Here is a 17,133-nt window from a genome sequence, read left to right on the forward strand (position 1 = left end):
TTAGCCAAGTTACTTCTGGTTTGCTTTTTTCTTTTAGCAACTTTCCACTGAAATTTCCTACCCTTTCGGTCTTTTCTAGGTCATGGTTACATTAGATGTATAATTCACTCCTGATCTTTGTCCAAACAGCATTCTATGACTTCTGAAGTATGTTGGAAACCTGTGCCAAGGCAAGTGTACTTCACCATCAGTCATGCTCACTGAAGGCTGTGACTTTACTTTTGATATGTCAGTGGGAGCTGCTTCAGCTGCAGCCAGACCATCTTCATTTATATTCTCTTTAATTATTCTTCTTGTCTGAACATTGTAAGAGCATTTCCTTGGAAGGCAGAGGAAGAGGGAAGTTGAAGCCTGTTTATACTTTTCCCTGAACTTGGTCTTGGCAGTATCTCTCTTCCTTTGGAGGTTTGCATGCAGGGGTAACCTGACAGCTGATGTTTGGCCTTGGAAATCTCAGAGCTTAGATTACACAGCTCATCAGGGGCCTTCCCATTGGCAGCTTGCAAGAACTTAACTGGAGAAGGGCTTTGGGAAACACAAATGAGGAAAGCATAGAGGGCAATCTCTCCACTTAAAGAGAAGTGGAGGTTTATGTGTCCCATGAGCAGTATTATAATGATCATAACATAATTATAATCAATAACATGTGTAGAGGGCTTGAGAGTTTGGAAGCCAACATTAACATTCCGCATCTCAAATTATCCAGATGGTCATGTGAGGGAGGTAGGCCCTTTTATGGGTCCAGAAACTGAGAGTAGAAAAGTTGTGACCTGCTTAAGGTCACAGAGCTACAAAGCATGAAACCCCAGGTGTCTTTCTTTGAAGTTGTTTAATTGGTGGTTCACTTTCTAGCTCTTTGGCATTCTATCTTCTGATTAAAGTGAGGGGCGGGAAAGATAAAATTAGAGTTTGTTTTCCTTTGAGGAGGAAGATTTTGAATGTTTAAAAACTGATTGAAATGGATTTTAATGGTAAATAAGTGGAACACATAAGTCACATTTTTTTAAACTCACCATCCCATCAAAACAGTGGGGAATACATGTAAATCCATGGCTAATTCATTTCAATGTATGACAAAAACCACTGCAATGATGTAAAGTAATTAGCCTCCAACTAATAAAAATAAATAGAAAAAAAAAGAAGTAACTGAGATAACTTATCTATACAAAAAAAAAAAAAAGAATATATAAAGAACTTGCTATAACTCAACAATAAAAAGAGAAATAACCAAAAATAGGCAAAGTATTTGAATAGAGATTTCTCCAAGGAAGATATAGAGAGACAAAAAGCACACAAAAAAAGACGTTGAACATCATTAGTCATTAGAAAAATACAAATCAAAACCACACTGAGATACTACTTTATACTCACTAGGATGTCTAAAATAAAAAGACAGTAACAAACATTGGTAAGGATGTGGAAAACTGGATCTCTCATACATTGCTAGTGAGACTGCAGAATTGTATGGCTGATTTAGAAAAGAGTTTGGCAGTCCCTCAGAATGTTAAATAGAATTACTATCTGACCTACCAATTCCACTCCTAGGTATATACCAAGAGAAATGAAAACTTATGTCCACAGAAATCTTGCGCATGAATTTTCATAGCAGCATAATAGCCAAAAATGTAAACAACACAAATATTCATCAACCAGTGAATCAAAAACAAAATGTATTTTTTCCATACAATGGAATATAATCCAGCAATAAAAAAGTAAAGTACTATAAGATGATTAAACCTTGAAAACATCATGTTAAGTGAAAAAGCCAAACACAAAAGGCCACATACTGGATACTTCCATCTATATGACATATCCATAATAGGCAAATCCAGAGAGAGAGGGAAAATAAATGAGTAGTTGCCAGGGGCTAGAAAGAGGAAGGACTGAAAAGTAACTGCTAATGGGTATATGGGTTTCTTTTTGAGGTAATGAAAATGTTCTAAAATTAGATAGTGGTAATATTTTTACAACTTTGTGAATATATTAAGAATCACCAAATCACATACTTTGTAAAGGTGACTCTCCCAGTATGTGAATTATATCCAAATAAAGATGTTGTAAAACATAGAGATCAAAATGGGGGAAAAAAAAGATCTGACCACCTGAGGAGTAAAAGATCTGTAATATTAAAAACACGATAAACTATACAAATTAGAAAGATTGACAACTCACACCATATGTCATGGAATTGAGGATGCCACTGACTGCACCATGAATTTATACATTGCTGAGAAAGCAAAAGCTCTGAAGATGGGGAATCTCATGCAGGAGACTCACTGAAGCTGGGGTCCCAAGGACTATCTCCTCCATAAATCTACCAGGGGCCACAAAGAAATGCATGTTTTTAACCACAGCAAAGGGTGAAGAGAGGCAGAAAATCTGAACCATAAGTTGGTGTTCACACAGGATTTCAGGCTGAATAAATACTATGTTATGCTCTATCTTAGGCAGAAAAGACAACCAGAGAATTTAATTTGTAGTGGTCTCAATTTTAGACCAATTTTAAGATACCAGTGAGACAGTCAAATGTGAAATAAAAGTTTTTCTTAGAATGAAATAAGGTTTAGAAAAAGGGACTGATATATTTAGTATGTAGAGTTCACACAACTCACTTGGATAAATAGTAAACAATAATATAAATGAGCAAATATTTTGAAGTTCAATTCTCAAAGGAACTAAAATGGCTAATAAACATGAATAATGGTTGAACTTCACCAGTACTTAAGACATGCAAAATAAAACAACCAGATAACATTTTTTCCTTATCAGAGTAGCATAATTAAAAAAGAATAATTCTGGCTAAAGACTAGAATAATATAGGCACTAGTGGAAGTCTAGAATGGTATAATCATTCTGTGCAATAATGTGCATTTTAAACACTTGATACTTCTTTTGGAATCTATCCTAAAGAAATAATCATAAGCTTGGAAACAATATTTATCTAAAATGATGCTCATAAAAATACTAATTAGAAAAGGGAGAAATAATGTAAATGCCCAATAATGACAGAATCATTAAATAGATTATGGCATACCCATATAATTTTAATGTTGTATCATAATTTTAAACAGCTTTTTTGTTCAATATACAATGACATGGGAAACTACTCATGTAAAAAACAGAGGACACAGACATAAAACTATACACCACTGTGCTACTACTTTTGTATAAATACATAAAGTACAGATATAAAGATGGGTAGGAAGTATGTCAAAATATTAGTGTGGAAGATCTGAACAGAAATTTTTCCAAAGATGACATACAGCTGCCAACCGGAATGGCTATTAACAGAAAGACAACAAATAACAAGTGTTGGTGAAGATATGGAAAAAAGGGAACCCTTAGGTACTGTTGGTGGGAAGGTAAAATGACCAGCCACTATGAAAACAGTATGGGGATTCCTCAAAAAGTTAAAAACAGAACTACCATATCCAACAATTTCACTGTTGGATATTCATCCAAAGAAAACAAAGCACTAATTAGAAAGGATATATGCACCTTTATGTTCATTGTAGCATTATTTACATCAGTCAAAATATGGAAGCAACCTATGTGCCCACCTATCAACAGATGAATGGATAAAGATCTCTCTCTCTCTCACACACACACACAGAAATATTACTCATCCATAAAAAAAGAATGAAATCTTTCCATTTGTGACCTCATGGATAGATTGAGAGGGTATTATGCTAAGTGAAATAAGTCAGACAAAGAAAGATAAATACGGATATTGCAGGTAGTGGCAGTGGTGGGGCAAACAGGTGAGAAAGATTAAGAGGTATAAACTTCTGGTTGCAAAATAAATGAGCCACAGGTATGAAATGTACAGTGTGGGGAAGAGTCAGTAATTATGTGATATCTTTGCATTGTGACATATTATAAGGAGACTTATTGTGATGATCAGTTTGAAATATATAAAAATATCAAATCTCTATGCTGCATAACAGGAACTAATATAGTTTTGTGGATCAATTATACTTCAAAAACAAACTTGTAGAAAAAGAGATAAGATCTGTGGCTATCAGACACTGGGGGTGAGGTTGAGGCGAGGAGTAATTAGATGAAGGCAGTCCAAACTGCCAGGGAAAAAGAATAAAATACCTACGAACAGACCTACCTAAGGAGACAAAAGAACTGTATACAGAAAACTGTAAGACACTGATGAAAGAAATCTAAGATGACATAAATAGATGGAGAGATATTCCATGCTCCTCGGTTGGAAGAATCAATATTGGGAAAATGACTATACTACAAAACAGAGTCTACAGATTCAGTGTGATCACTATCAAATTACCAATGGCATTTTTCACAGAACTAGCAAAAAAGTTCACAGTTCGTATGGACACATAAAAGACCCTGAATATCCACAGCAAGCTTGAGAAGGAAGAATGGAGCTGGAGGACTCAATATTCCTGATTTGAGACTACACTACAAAGCTACAGTCATCAGGACAGTATGGTACTGCCACAAAAACAGAAATACAGACCAATGGAACAAGATGGAAAGCCTAGAGATAAACCCATGCACCTATGGGCACATTATCTTTGACAAAGGAGGTAAGAATAGACAGTGGGGCAAAGACAGTCTCTTCAATCAGTGGTGCTGGGAAAACTGGACAGCTGAGTGTAAAAGAATGAAATTAGAATACTTCTTAACACCATATTAAAAGAGAAACTCAAAATCGATTAAAGACCCAAATATAAGACCAGAAACTTTAAAGCTCTTAGAGAAAAATATACGTAGAACACCCTATGACATAAATCACAGCAAGATCCTCTATGACCCCACCTCCTAGAGTAATGGAAGTAAAACAAAAATAAACATGTGGACATAATTAAACTTAAAAGCTTTTGCACTGCAAAGGAAACTATAAACAAAGTGAAAAGACAACTCTCAGAATGGGAGAAAATACTAGCAAGTGAAACAACAAAGGCTTAATTTCCAAAAATACACAAGTAGCTTATGCAAGTCAATACCAGAAAAACAAACAACACAATTGAAAAGTGGGCAACCTTCCAGTTCAAGAAGGTGGAGTAAAAGGATGTTCACTCATCTCTGCCTGCCAGAACACCAAAATTGCAACTAGATGTTGAACAATCATTGACAGGAGGATGCTGGAACCCACCAAAAAAGACCCCACATCCAAAGACAAAGAAAAAACCACAGAGAAACTGTAGGAGAGGTGCAAACTAACATAACACCCTATACCTGCCAGGTGGGTAAACTGCAAAATGGAGAACAATAATACCAAAGAAGTTTTCCCACTGTTCTGGAAGTTCAGAACCCCATGTCAGGCTTCCCAGCCTAGGGATCTGACAAAGGGACTGGGAATCCCCAGGGAATCTGGCTTTGAAGGCCAGTGGAATTTGATTATAGGACTTCCAAGCACTGGGGGAAACAGAGACTACAGTCTTGGAGGCACAATCAAAATCTTGTGTGCACCAAGACTCAGAGGGAAGGAGCAGTGACCCCACAGGTGACCAAACCAAAACTACCTGCCAGTGTTGGAGGGTCTCCTGTGGGGGCAAGGGCTGGCAGGGGCTCACCCACAGGGATGGGGGCACTGGCAGCATCAAGCCAGGAAGGTCCCCCTTGGCACAAACTCTCTTGGAGTTCTCCATTAACTAGCCTGTAGACCCCAGGGCTGGGTTCACCTCAGGGCAAACAACTGCAAGGGAGTGCAACCCCACCCATCAGCAGATAACTGGATTAAAGCTTCACTGAGCAAGGCCCAGCCTGCCTTAGAAAGACCCAGTTTTCCCCATCATCAGCCCCTCCCTGGAAAAGGTCAGTTTTCATTCCAATCCCAAAGAAAGACAATGCCAAAGAATGTTCAAACTACCACACAATTGCACTCATCTCACACACTAGTAAAGTAATGCTCAAAATTCTCCAAGCCAGGCTTCAACAGTATGTGAACTATGAATTTGCAGATGTTCAACTAGATTTAGAAAAGGCAGAGGAACCAGAGATCAAATTGCCAACATCCACTGGATCATCAAATAAGCAAGAGAGTTCCAGAAAGACATCTACTTCTACTTTATTGATTACACCAAAGCCTTTGACTGTGTGGATCACAACAAACTGTGGAAAATTCTTCAAGAGATGGTAATACCAGACCACCTTACCTGTCTCCTGAGAAATCTGTATACAGGTCAAGAAGCAACAGTTAGAACTGGACATAGAACAACAGACTGGTTCCAAATCGGGAGAGAAGTACGTCAAGGCTATATATTGTCACCCTGCTTATTTAACTTACGCGCAGAATACAATCATGTGAAATGCCAGGCTGGATGAAGCAGAAGCTGTAATCAAGATTCCCAGGAGAAATTTCAATAACCTCAGATATGCAGATGAGATCACCCTTATGGCAGAAAGCAAAGAAGAACTAAAGAGCCTCTTGATGAAAGTGAAAGAGGAGAGTGAAAAAGTCAGTTCAGTTGCTCAGTCATCTCCGACTGAGCGACAAGGGAAAACAAGGGAACAATGACAAATAACACACAAGGGAACTCCCATCAGGCTATCAGCTGATCTCTCAACCGAAACTCTACAAGCCAGAAGGAAATGGCATGATATATTTAAAGTGATGAAAGGGAAGAACCTATAACCAAGAATACTCTACTCAGCAAGACTCTGCTTCAGATTTGATGGTGAAATAAAAAGCTTTCCAGACAAGCAAAAGTTAAGAGAATTCAGTACCACCAAACCAGCTTTATAACAAATGCTAAAGGAACTTCTCTAGGCAGGAGACATAAGAGAAGGAAAAGGCCTACAGAAAATAAACCCAAAACAATTAAGAAAATGATAATAGGATCATACATATTGATAATTACCTTAAATGTAAATAGATTAAATGCACCAAAAGACACAGACTGGCTGGGCCAAAGAAAACACGTGCATGTATGTACTTCCACTTAACACATTCTGCTGCTTGACCCCCCAAATTGTATGTAATTATTTTATAGTTAAATTAATCATGTTCCCATTATAGTTTGCCATTGTCATTATCTTTCAGTTTTTGACTATTGATTGTGAAATGTGATAAACATCTTTCACTATTCTGATTATATAATTATTATTCATTTAATACCATTATATCCATGATTGGTCAATTCAGCAAAATAATAGAACTCTGTATCACCAAAACTATGATTTATTAGAAATACCTGCAATCACTTTTTAAAATGAAGATGCATGTCAGAATTATCTTGAAATTTTTTGAAAAATATAAATGCCCAGGTGTTGCTTTTTTTTCTCCAGGGCTCCAGATACATTTCTAATGAGCATTCATATTTAAAAACAACTGGATTATATGATGATTTTTTTTTATGATGATCTTTAAAAAAAAAGAGTGGGCAAAAGATCTAAATAGACATTTCTCCAAAGAAGATCTACAGATGGCTAATAAACACATGAAAAGGTGCTCAACATCACTCATTCAGTTCAGTTGCTCAGTGGTGTCTGACTCCTTACGACCCCATGAACCACAGCACGCCAGGCCTCCCTGTCCATCATCAACTCCTGGAGTTTACCCAAATTCATGTCCATTGAGTCGGTGGTGCCATCTAACCATCTCACCCTCTGTCCTCCTTTTCTCCTCCTGCCTTCAATCTTTCCCAACATCAGGATCTTTTCAAATGAGTCAGCTCTTTGCATCAGGTGGCCAAAGTATTGGAGTTTCAGCTTCAACATCAGTCTTTCCAATGAATACCCAGGACTGATTTCCTTTAGGATGGACTGGCTGGATCTCCTTGCAGTCCAAGGGACTCTCAAGAGTCTTCTCCAAGACCACAGTTCAAAAGCATCAATTCTTTGGCGCACAGCTTTCTTTACAGTCAAACTCACATCCATTCATGACTACTGGAAAAATCATAACCTTGACTAGACAGACCTTTGTTAGTAAAGTGATGTCTCTGCTTTTTAATACGCTGTCGAGGTTGGTCATAACTTTCCTTCCAAGGAATGTGTCTTTTAATTTCATGGCTGCAATCACTATCTACAGTGATTTTGGAGCCCAGAAAAATAAAGTCAACCACTGTTTCCCATCTATTTGCCATGAAGTGATGGGACCAGATGCCATGATCTTAGTTTTCTGAATGTTGAATTTTAAGCCAACTTTTTCACTCTCCTCTTTCACTTTCATCAAGAGGCTCTTTAGTTCTTCCTCATTTTCTGCCATAAGGGTGGTGTCATCTGCATATCTGAGGTTATTGATATTTCTCCCAGCAATCTTGATTCCAGCTTGTGCTTCATCCAGCCCAGCATTTCTCATGATGTACTCTGCATATAAGTTAAATAATCAGGGTGACAATATACAGCCTTGATGTACTCCTTCTCCTATTTGGAACCAGTCTGTTGTTCCATATCCAGTTCTAACTGTTGCTTCCTGTCCTGAATACAGATTTCTCAAGAGGCAGGTCAGGTGGTCTGGTATTCCCATCTCTTTCAGAATTTTCCACAGTTTATTGTGATCCACACAGTCAAAGGCTTTGTCATAACTAACTACAGAAATGCAAATCCAAACTACAATGAGATATCACCTCACACCAGTCAGAATGATCATCATCAAAAAAGCTACAAATAATAAATGCTGGAGAGGATGTGGAGACAAGGGAACCCTCTTGCACTGTTGGTGGGAATGTAAATTGATACACCTACTATGGAAGACAGGAGATTCCTTAAAAAACTAGGAATAAAAAGCTACCACATGACTGAACAGCCTCACTTCTAGGCATATACCCTGAGAAAATCATAAAATCATAACTGAAAAAGACACATGTATCCCAATGTTCACAGAAGCACTATTTACAATATCTAGGACATGGAAGCAAACTAGATGTCAATCAACAAACAAGTGGATAAAGAAGCTGTGGTGCATATATACAATGGAATATTACTCCACCATAAAAAGGAGCACATTTGAGTCAGTGCTAATGAGGTGGATGAACTTAGAGCCTATTACATAGAGTAAATTAATGCATAGAAATTGATTCTAGAAAGATGGTACTGATGAACCTATTCATTTGCAGGGCAGCAATGGAGACACAGACATAGAGAATAGACTTATGGAACCATTTGTGGGGTTGGGAAGGAAAGGGTAGGATGAATGGAGAGAGCAGCATGGAGACATATACACTACCACATGTAAAAGAGATAACCAGTGGGAAATTGCTATATGACACAGTGAACTCAAACCAGGGCTCTATGACAATCTAGAGGGGTGGGATGGGGTGGTAGGGAGGTTGAAGAAGGAAGGAACATATGTATACCCATGGCTGATTCATGTTGATGTATGGCAGAATCAACACAATATTATAAAGCAATTATCCTTTAATTAAAAATAAATACATTAAAAAAAACCTTCCAGGGATAAACTTTTAGTTATAAGGTAAATAAGTACTAGGGATGCAATGTACAATATGATTAGTGTGATTAACACTGCTGTATGTTTCATAGGAAAGATGTTGACAGAGTAAATCCTAGGATTTATCATCACAAGGAAAATTTTTTTCTCTATCTTTAATTTTATACCTAGCTGAGATAACGGCTGTTTAGATGGTTCAGTGGTAAAGAATCCACCTACCAAGCAGGAGACACAAGTTTGACCCCTTGGTTGGGAAGATTCCCTGGAGAAGGAAATGGCAACCCACTCCAGTATTCTCGCCTGGGAAATCCCATGGACAGAGGAGCCTTGTGAGCTACAGTCCATGGAGTCACAAAGAATCAGACACAACTAAGCAACTAAACAACAAACTATTGTAATAACCATTTCATAATGTATGAAAGTCAAATGAGCATGCTGCACATCTTAAACAGTATTATCCACTGGAAAGTTGCTAAGAGGGTAGGTCTTAAATATTCTCATGATACATACACACAGTCATAATTGGTAATTATATAGGATGGTGAAGGTACAAAGTAACCTAACTGTGATAATCATTTTGCAATATATATATGTATCATATCATCACATTTTATACCTTAAATTTACATAATGTTATATGTAACATTGTGGGAAAATGCTATATGTAACATGTAAATGTTATATGTAACATCATCACATCATTACACCTTAAACTTACATAATGTTACATGTGACATTATGTGAATGTTATATGTAACATTAGGGGGAAAAAGCCTTAAAAAAGAAAGTGCTTCACTATCATTAACAAAAATATCCAACAAATATTATTAAAAAAATCTATCTTACATAAATAAAAAATATGAATTTTCCACTTTTTCAGCTTTTTGTGTATGGCTAAATTGTTATGGGGCTTCCCTTGTACCTCAGCTGGTATAGAATCTGCCTGCAATGTGGGAGACCTGGATTCAATCCTTGGGTTGGGAAGATCTCCTGGATAAGGGAATGGCTACCCACTCCAGTATTCTGGTCTGGAAGATTCCACGCACTGTATAGTCCATGGAGTCGCAAACAGTCAGACATGACTGAGCAACTTTCACTTTAAATTGTTACAAAATTGGACAACAAAATACCTAAATGATAACATAAGGAACAATACTTTTTTTTTTCTTTTAACATGGTTAAAAAAATTTCTACATAAATTATACACACCTGTTATAGAAAATTTAATAAATATTGATGTAAAGAAAAAGAAAATACCACACAACCATTGCTAACTTTGGGTTTAGTTTGCTCTTCCTTTTTTAATTCCTTATAGTTTAAAGTTACGGTACTGATTTGTGATCTTTCTTCTTTTTGAATGTAGGCATTTATAGCTATATATTTCCCTCCCAGCACTGACTTTGTAGCATCCTATACATTTTTGGAAAGTGAAAAAGCTGGCTTAAAACTCAGCATTCAAAAAAACTAAGATCATGGCATCCAGTCCCACCACTTCATGGCAAATAGATGGGCAAACAATGGAAACAGTGCAGAGTTGATTTTCTTGGGCTCCAAACTCACTGCAGATGGTGACTGCGCCATGAAATTAAAAGACGCTCCTTGGAAGAAAAGCCGTGACAAACCTAGACACCATGTTAAAAAGCAGAGACATTACTTTGCCAACAAAAGTCTGTCTGGTCAAAGTTATGGTTTTTCCAGTAGTCATGTGCGGATGTGAGAATTGGTCTATAAAGAAAGCTGAGGGCCGAAGAATTTATGCTTTTGAACTGTGGTGTTGGAGAAGACTCTTGAGAGTTCCTTGGACTGCAAGGAGATCCAACCAGTCCATCCTAAAGGAAATCAGTCCTGAATGCTCATTGGAAGGACTGATGCTGAAGCCGAAACTCCAAAACTTTGGCCACCTGATGGAAGAACTGACTCACTGGAAAAGACCAATGCTGGGAAAGATTGAAGGCAGAAGGAGAAGGGGACAACAGAGGATGAGATGGTTGGATGGCATTACTGACTCAATGGACAGGAGTTTAAGTAAGCTCTGGGAATTGGTGATGGACAGGGAAGGCTGGCATGCTGCAGTCCATGGGGTGCACAGAGTCAGACATGACTGAGCAACTGAACTGATAATTTTTTGGAATGCATATTTTCATTTAAGTTTTTTCTAATTTCTCTGTGCTGTTTTCTTTGATCCATTGATAGTTGTTTGTTTAATTTTCACACATTTCTGAATATGTGAGCATGTGTTAATTTTCACATATTTGTGAATTTTCTAGTTTTTGCTCTTTATTCTGTTGTGATCAGAAAAGACACTTTGCATGACTTCAATCTTTTAAAATCTATTGATATATATTTTGAGGACTCACATATGGTCTATTCTGGAGAATATTCCATAAGACTAACTACTTTTTTATATACCCCACTAGAATTTTGTTGTCCATTTAGGTATGCAGGCCAATAACTATATACATGTGAATGAAGCTATAAGGACTAAATGTGCTTTTAATACATCATTTCGGTTTCATATTATCCCATTATTTAATTATATCATAATGTATTTAGCCAATATATTATATGGCTAAAATTATAAATTATAAAATTATAATTTTATAATAAAATTATAAAATTATAATTTATAAAATATAAAATTATAAAATTATACAGTTTATAATTTTTTCCAGCACAAAATTGGACTGTAATGATTATGGCATCAATAAGCACCTAGCTAAGATACTTAATTACAATTACTGATTACTGCTTTGGGGAGATAAATAGTTCAAACTCTTTCAATAAAAAAATAAAAACCATATGATTATCTCAATAGATGCAGAGAAAGCCTTTGACAAAATTCAACATCCATTTATGATAAAATCCCTCCAGAAAGCAGGAATAGAAGGAACATACCTCAACATAACAAAAGCTATATATGACAAACCCTCAGCAAACATTATCCTCAGTGGTGAAAAACTAAAAGCATTTCCCCTAAAATTAGAAACAAGACAAGGGTGCCCACTCTCATCACTATTATTCAACATAGTTTTGGAAGTTTTGGCCACAGCAATCAGAGCAGAAAAAGAAATAAAAGGAATCCAGATTGGAAAATAAGGAAAACTCTCACTGTTTGCAGATGAGATGATCCTCTACATAGAAAACCCTAAAGACTCCATCAGAAGATTACTAGAGCTAATCAATGAATATAGTAAAGTTGCAGGATATAAAATTAACACACTGAAATCCCTTGCATTCCTATACACTAACAATGAGAAAACAGAAAGAGAAATTAAGGAAACAATACCATTCACCATTGCAACAAAAAGAATAAAATACTTAGGAATATACCTACCTAAAGAAACAAAAGACTTATACATAGAAAACTACAAAACACTGGTAAAAGAAAACAAAGAGGACACAAATAGATGGAGAAATATACCGTGTTCATGGATCAGAAGAATCAATATAGTGAAAATGACTATACTACCCAAAGCAATCTATAGATTCAGTGCAATCCCTATCAAGCTACCAATTTGTTCTAGTTCTGGCATTTTTCACAGAACTAGAACAAATAATTTCACAATTTGTATGGAAATACAAAAAACCTCAAATAGCCAAAGCAATCTTGAGAAAGAAGAATGGAACTGGAGGAATCAACCTGCCTGACTTCAGATTATACTACAAAGCTACAGTCATCAAGACAGTGTGGTACTGGCACAAAGACAAAAATATAAATCAATGGAATGAAATAGAAAGCCCAGAGATAAATCCATGTACCTATGGACACCTTATCTTTGACAAAGGAGGCAAAAATATACAATGGAGAAAAGACAATCTCTTTAACAAGTGGTGCTGGGAAAACTGGTCAACCACTTGTAAAAGAATGAAACTAGAACACTTTCTAACACCATACACAAAAATAAACTCAAAATGGATTAAAGATCTAAATGTAAGACTAGAAACTATTAAACTCCTAGAGGAAAACAGGCAAAACACTCTCTGACATAAACCACAGCAGGATCCTCTATGACCCACCTCCCAGAATATTGGAAATAAAAGCAAAAATAAACAAATGGGACCTAATTAAAATTAAAAGCTTCTGCACAACAAAGGAAGCTATAAGCAAGGTGAAAAGACAGCCTTCAGAATGGGAGAAAATAATAGCAAACAAAGCAACTGACAAAGACTTAATCTCAAAAATATACAAGCAACTCCTGCAGCTCAATTCCAGAAAAATAAAAGACACAGTCAAAATGTGGGCCAAAGAACTAAACAGACATTTCTCCAAAGAAGGCATACAGATGGCTAACAAATACATGAAAACATGCTCAACATCACTCATTATCAGAGAAATGCAAATAAAAACCACAATGAGGTACCATTACACGCCAGTCAGGATGCCTGCTATCCAAAAGTCTACAAGCAACAAATGCTGGAGAGGGTGTGGAGAAAAGGGAGCCCTCTTACACTGTTGGTGGGAATGCAAACTAGTACAGCCACTATGAAGTGCGGAGATTCCTTAAAAAACTGGAAATAGTACTGCCACATGACCCAGCAATCCCACTACTGGGCATACACACTGAGGAAACCAGAATTGAAAGAGACACGTGTACTCCAATGTTCATCGCAGCACTGTTTACAATAGCCAGGACATGGAAGCAACCAAAATGTCCATCAGCAGATGAATGGATAAGAAAGCTGTGGTACATATACACAATGGAATATTACTCAGCCATTAAAAAGAATACATTTGAATCAGTTCTAATGAGGTGGATGAAACTGGAGCCTATTATATAGAGTGAAGTAAGCCAGAAAGAAAAACACCAATACAGTATACTAATGCATATATATGGAATTTAGAATGATGGGAACGATAACCCTGTATGTGAGACAGAAAAAGAGACACAGATGTATTGAACAGTCTTTTGGACTCTGTGGGAAAGGGTGAGGGCAGGATGATATGGGAGAATGGCATTGAAACATGTAAATTATCATATGTGAAACAAATCGCCAGTCCAGGTTCCATGCATGATACCGGGTGCTTGGGGCTGGTGCACAGGGATGACCCAGAGGGATGGGATGGGGAGGGAGGTTGGAGGGGGGTTCAGGATGGGGAACACATGTACACCCATGGCAGATTCAAGTCAATGTATGGCAAAACCAATACAATATTGTGAAGTAAAATTTTTTAAAAAACTGTTTTGGCAATTAAAAAATAAATAAATAAAAATCTTACAAAGTGAAACCAGTCAGTAAGTGCTAAAGGTGAAAAAAAAAAAGAAATTCATAAAAATCTTACCTTGAATTTTCTTGAAAACTCTGGAATTCATAAACTTTAGAAATCTGTCTGCATAAAAGCTGGGTCTATGAACCGAAACAGTGTCCTGAAAAGATAAATCAGGTACCACAGGTTTACCTCTCACAGAGTTTGTTTCGAGCCAGAAGAAAGCTCTATGCAACTGGCTCTCTGTTAGCCAAAGTCCTTAACCAGAAGGTATGGACATTAGGAGTTAGACATGAGTGATGCCTGTGGGCTGTGCGCACAAGAGCCGGGCTGGGGCCAAAAGCATAAGGATCAATCTGAGTAAAGATTCCAGATACTGATGGTGAAACAGATCATGAAGCAGGGCAGTGCTGAGATAGCAAAGACTCTGCTTTATAAACCCAAACAGCTAATCCTTGATCCACTGTCCACCAAGAGGGGCTTTTAAATTCCATTTTTTAACATATAGGCAATCAGTGCCTCAAGTGTCATCTGGAACAAAGACATAATCACTTTCAGTCAGAACAAAACTGGGACATAAACAAGCAAAACAACCCTAATGTAAGGTTGAGAGAGAGAGCCAAAAAATGTTTGCTGGTTTCACTTTCCAGTAATAAGGTATGTAAACACCATGAAGATTCCTAGGAGACAAGGGGACTAATGACCCCTGTTAGGTTCAATTAGCTACTATTTAGATACAGTTGAATTGAATTTAATCATTAGCTCAATTCTCTCATGCTTGGTAGGAATCTTTAGGACTGAGGGGGCATTTTATCACAAGTCCAGGAAAGAAGATAGATGAAGGAGCTAATTCCATTATTTATTGAGTAGTCATTTATTTGCTATCTGAGATAGACATTCCTAAAAATAGTAAATTTGCTTATTTAGTGTTTCATTTTGATTTGAGGTTCATGGATTCCAACAGGGAAACTTCTAAAAATTAGTATTTAGATAATATCATCTGTAGTGGTTTGGAAGAAGAAATACACATTGGACCAGAATCCAGAGACCCGGTTCTCGTGTTAGCTCTAATTTTAAAGAGCTCTGTGATCCTGGGTAAAGACAGTATCTCAGTGCCTCAGTCTTTTCATCTGTGAAATTGGGTGTTACATGAAGCATAAGAGAATTCTGTAATCAGCGTTTTATGAAGGACACATCATGGAGGAATCCTCTGCCAGGTGATAATGGTCTCTAAACTATCAGTGATCCTGCAGATGTGATGGAAAACTTCCCACTGGTCTGACATGCACTCTCCCCAGTGTTCTGTCAGTTTCTGCTGGAAGTGGACATGGATTCACAAGTGCAGTCATTTAGAAATACGTAGGATGTAAGATGATTGAGTCAGCCCTTGCCTCCTATGAGAGGTTAAACTGTGGCTCTTTTTGGTATGAGGAAATCGTGTTTAAAGGAGAGGCACAATTGTAAAAAGACAAAAAAAGTCCCAATTATTGCTTATAATTACATAAATATATAATCAGCACAGAGATTTTCTTAAAAAAAAAACAACTGAAAAACAGAAGACATATTTTATTTCAACAAAGGTAGGGGCTCCTTAGAAGTATCTGACTGATAGAGGACTAGACCATTTGGAGCAGAAGTCTCATTTGGTAACAGGGAATTGAAATTGTCAATAAACAGGAGGAGAACGAAAGTGAGTGTTTACTCTCTCTCCCGTCCATGTTCAAAGCATTATGTAGTTGGTACTTTTCTCAGCTAGAAGGAAAAAAATTAAACTTCCTTCTTGGCCTTTTCCTAAAAAAGAATCTTTGATTTGAATAAGAAGCCTAAGTTTGATTCTCAGAAACAAACTTGTGAACCTGTTGTTTAAAAGTGCATTTTGACAAAGGTCATTTCCTTAGCCTGTGGACAAAATGCAGATCTGACATGCTGAGAGGTTATTACCAGTCTTCCACAGAACTGAGACAGTGAGTGTTTTTTCCAGGAACGGAGAAGAAGAGCATCTATAATTTCTTTTTTTTTTTTTTCCAAAGGAAAGCATCTGCTAACATCTTAAAAAAACATGTGAGCAAATCTTTGACCAATACAATCTTTGGAAGTGTCACTTTGAGTTATTTACTGAGTGAGGCTGAGGCCATAAATGTTCTGTCAAGTGGCAGGAAGTTCAAATTTAACTTCTAGATAGGAAGTTGTGTGTGTGTGTGCAGACAGACTGCTCTTTGATAATTGTTTTCTTCAGTCATGCCATATCTGGGTCCAAAGACATTCTCATTTCAGGCAACCTTTGTTACATTTAAATCCAAAACAATTTAAAAGTTTTCCCTTCCCATGTCCTCATTATGTATTATGCATTGTGTTGAACACCAAAGGGCATTATTGAACTTAACCCTCACATCAGCCTATGAGGCAGGGAGTGCAGTAGTGCATGCACTAAGTTGTGTCAGACACGTTGCGACCCCATGGACTGTAGTCCGCCAGGCTCCTGTGTCTGTGGAATTTTCCAGGCAAGAGTACTGTAGTGGGTTGACATTTCCTCCTCCAGAGGATCTTCCCAACCCAGGAATTG

At 37.1% G+C, this 17,133-nt stretch overlaps 1 protein-coding gene across 6 annotated transcripts in view; it reads right to left on the reverse strand.

Moving 5' to 3' along the window:
* The window catches only part of PIP5K1B (phosphatidylinositol-4-phosphate 5-kinase type 1 beta), a 323,645-nt gene that overhangs the window by 85,140 nt on the left and 221,372 nt on the right, over positions 1-17,133 (reverse strand). For all 6 annotated transcript variants that reach the window (XM_070480384.1, XM_070480385.1, XM_070480386.1 and 3 more), the window contains one exon: positions 14,646-14,730. In XM_070480384.1, the coding sequence (XP_070336485.1) occupies positions 14,646-14,730 (85 nt within the window). The remainder of the gene's footprint in view (positions 1-14,645; positions 14,731-17,133) is intronic.

This window comes from Odocoileus virginianus, chromosome 18 (genome assembly GCF_023699985.2).
Source record: "Odocoileus virginianus isolate 20LAN1187 ecotype Illinois chromosome 18, Ovbor_1.2, whole genome shotgun sequence".
In the NCBI taxonomy this organism is placed as follows: Eukaryota; Metazoa; Chordata; class Mammalia; order Artiodactyla; family Cervidae; genus Odocoileus; species Odocoileus virginianus.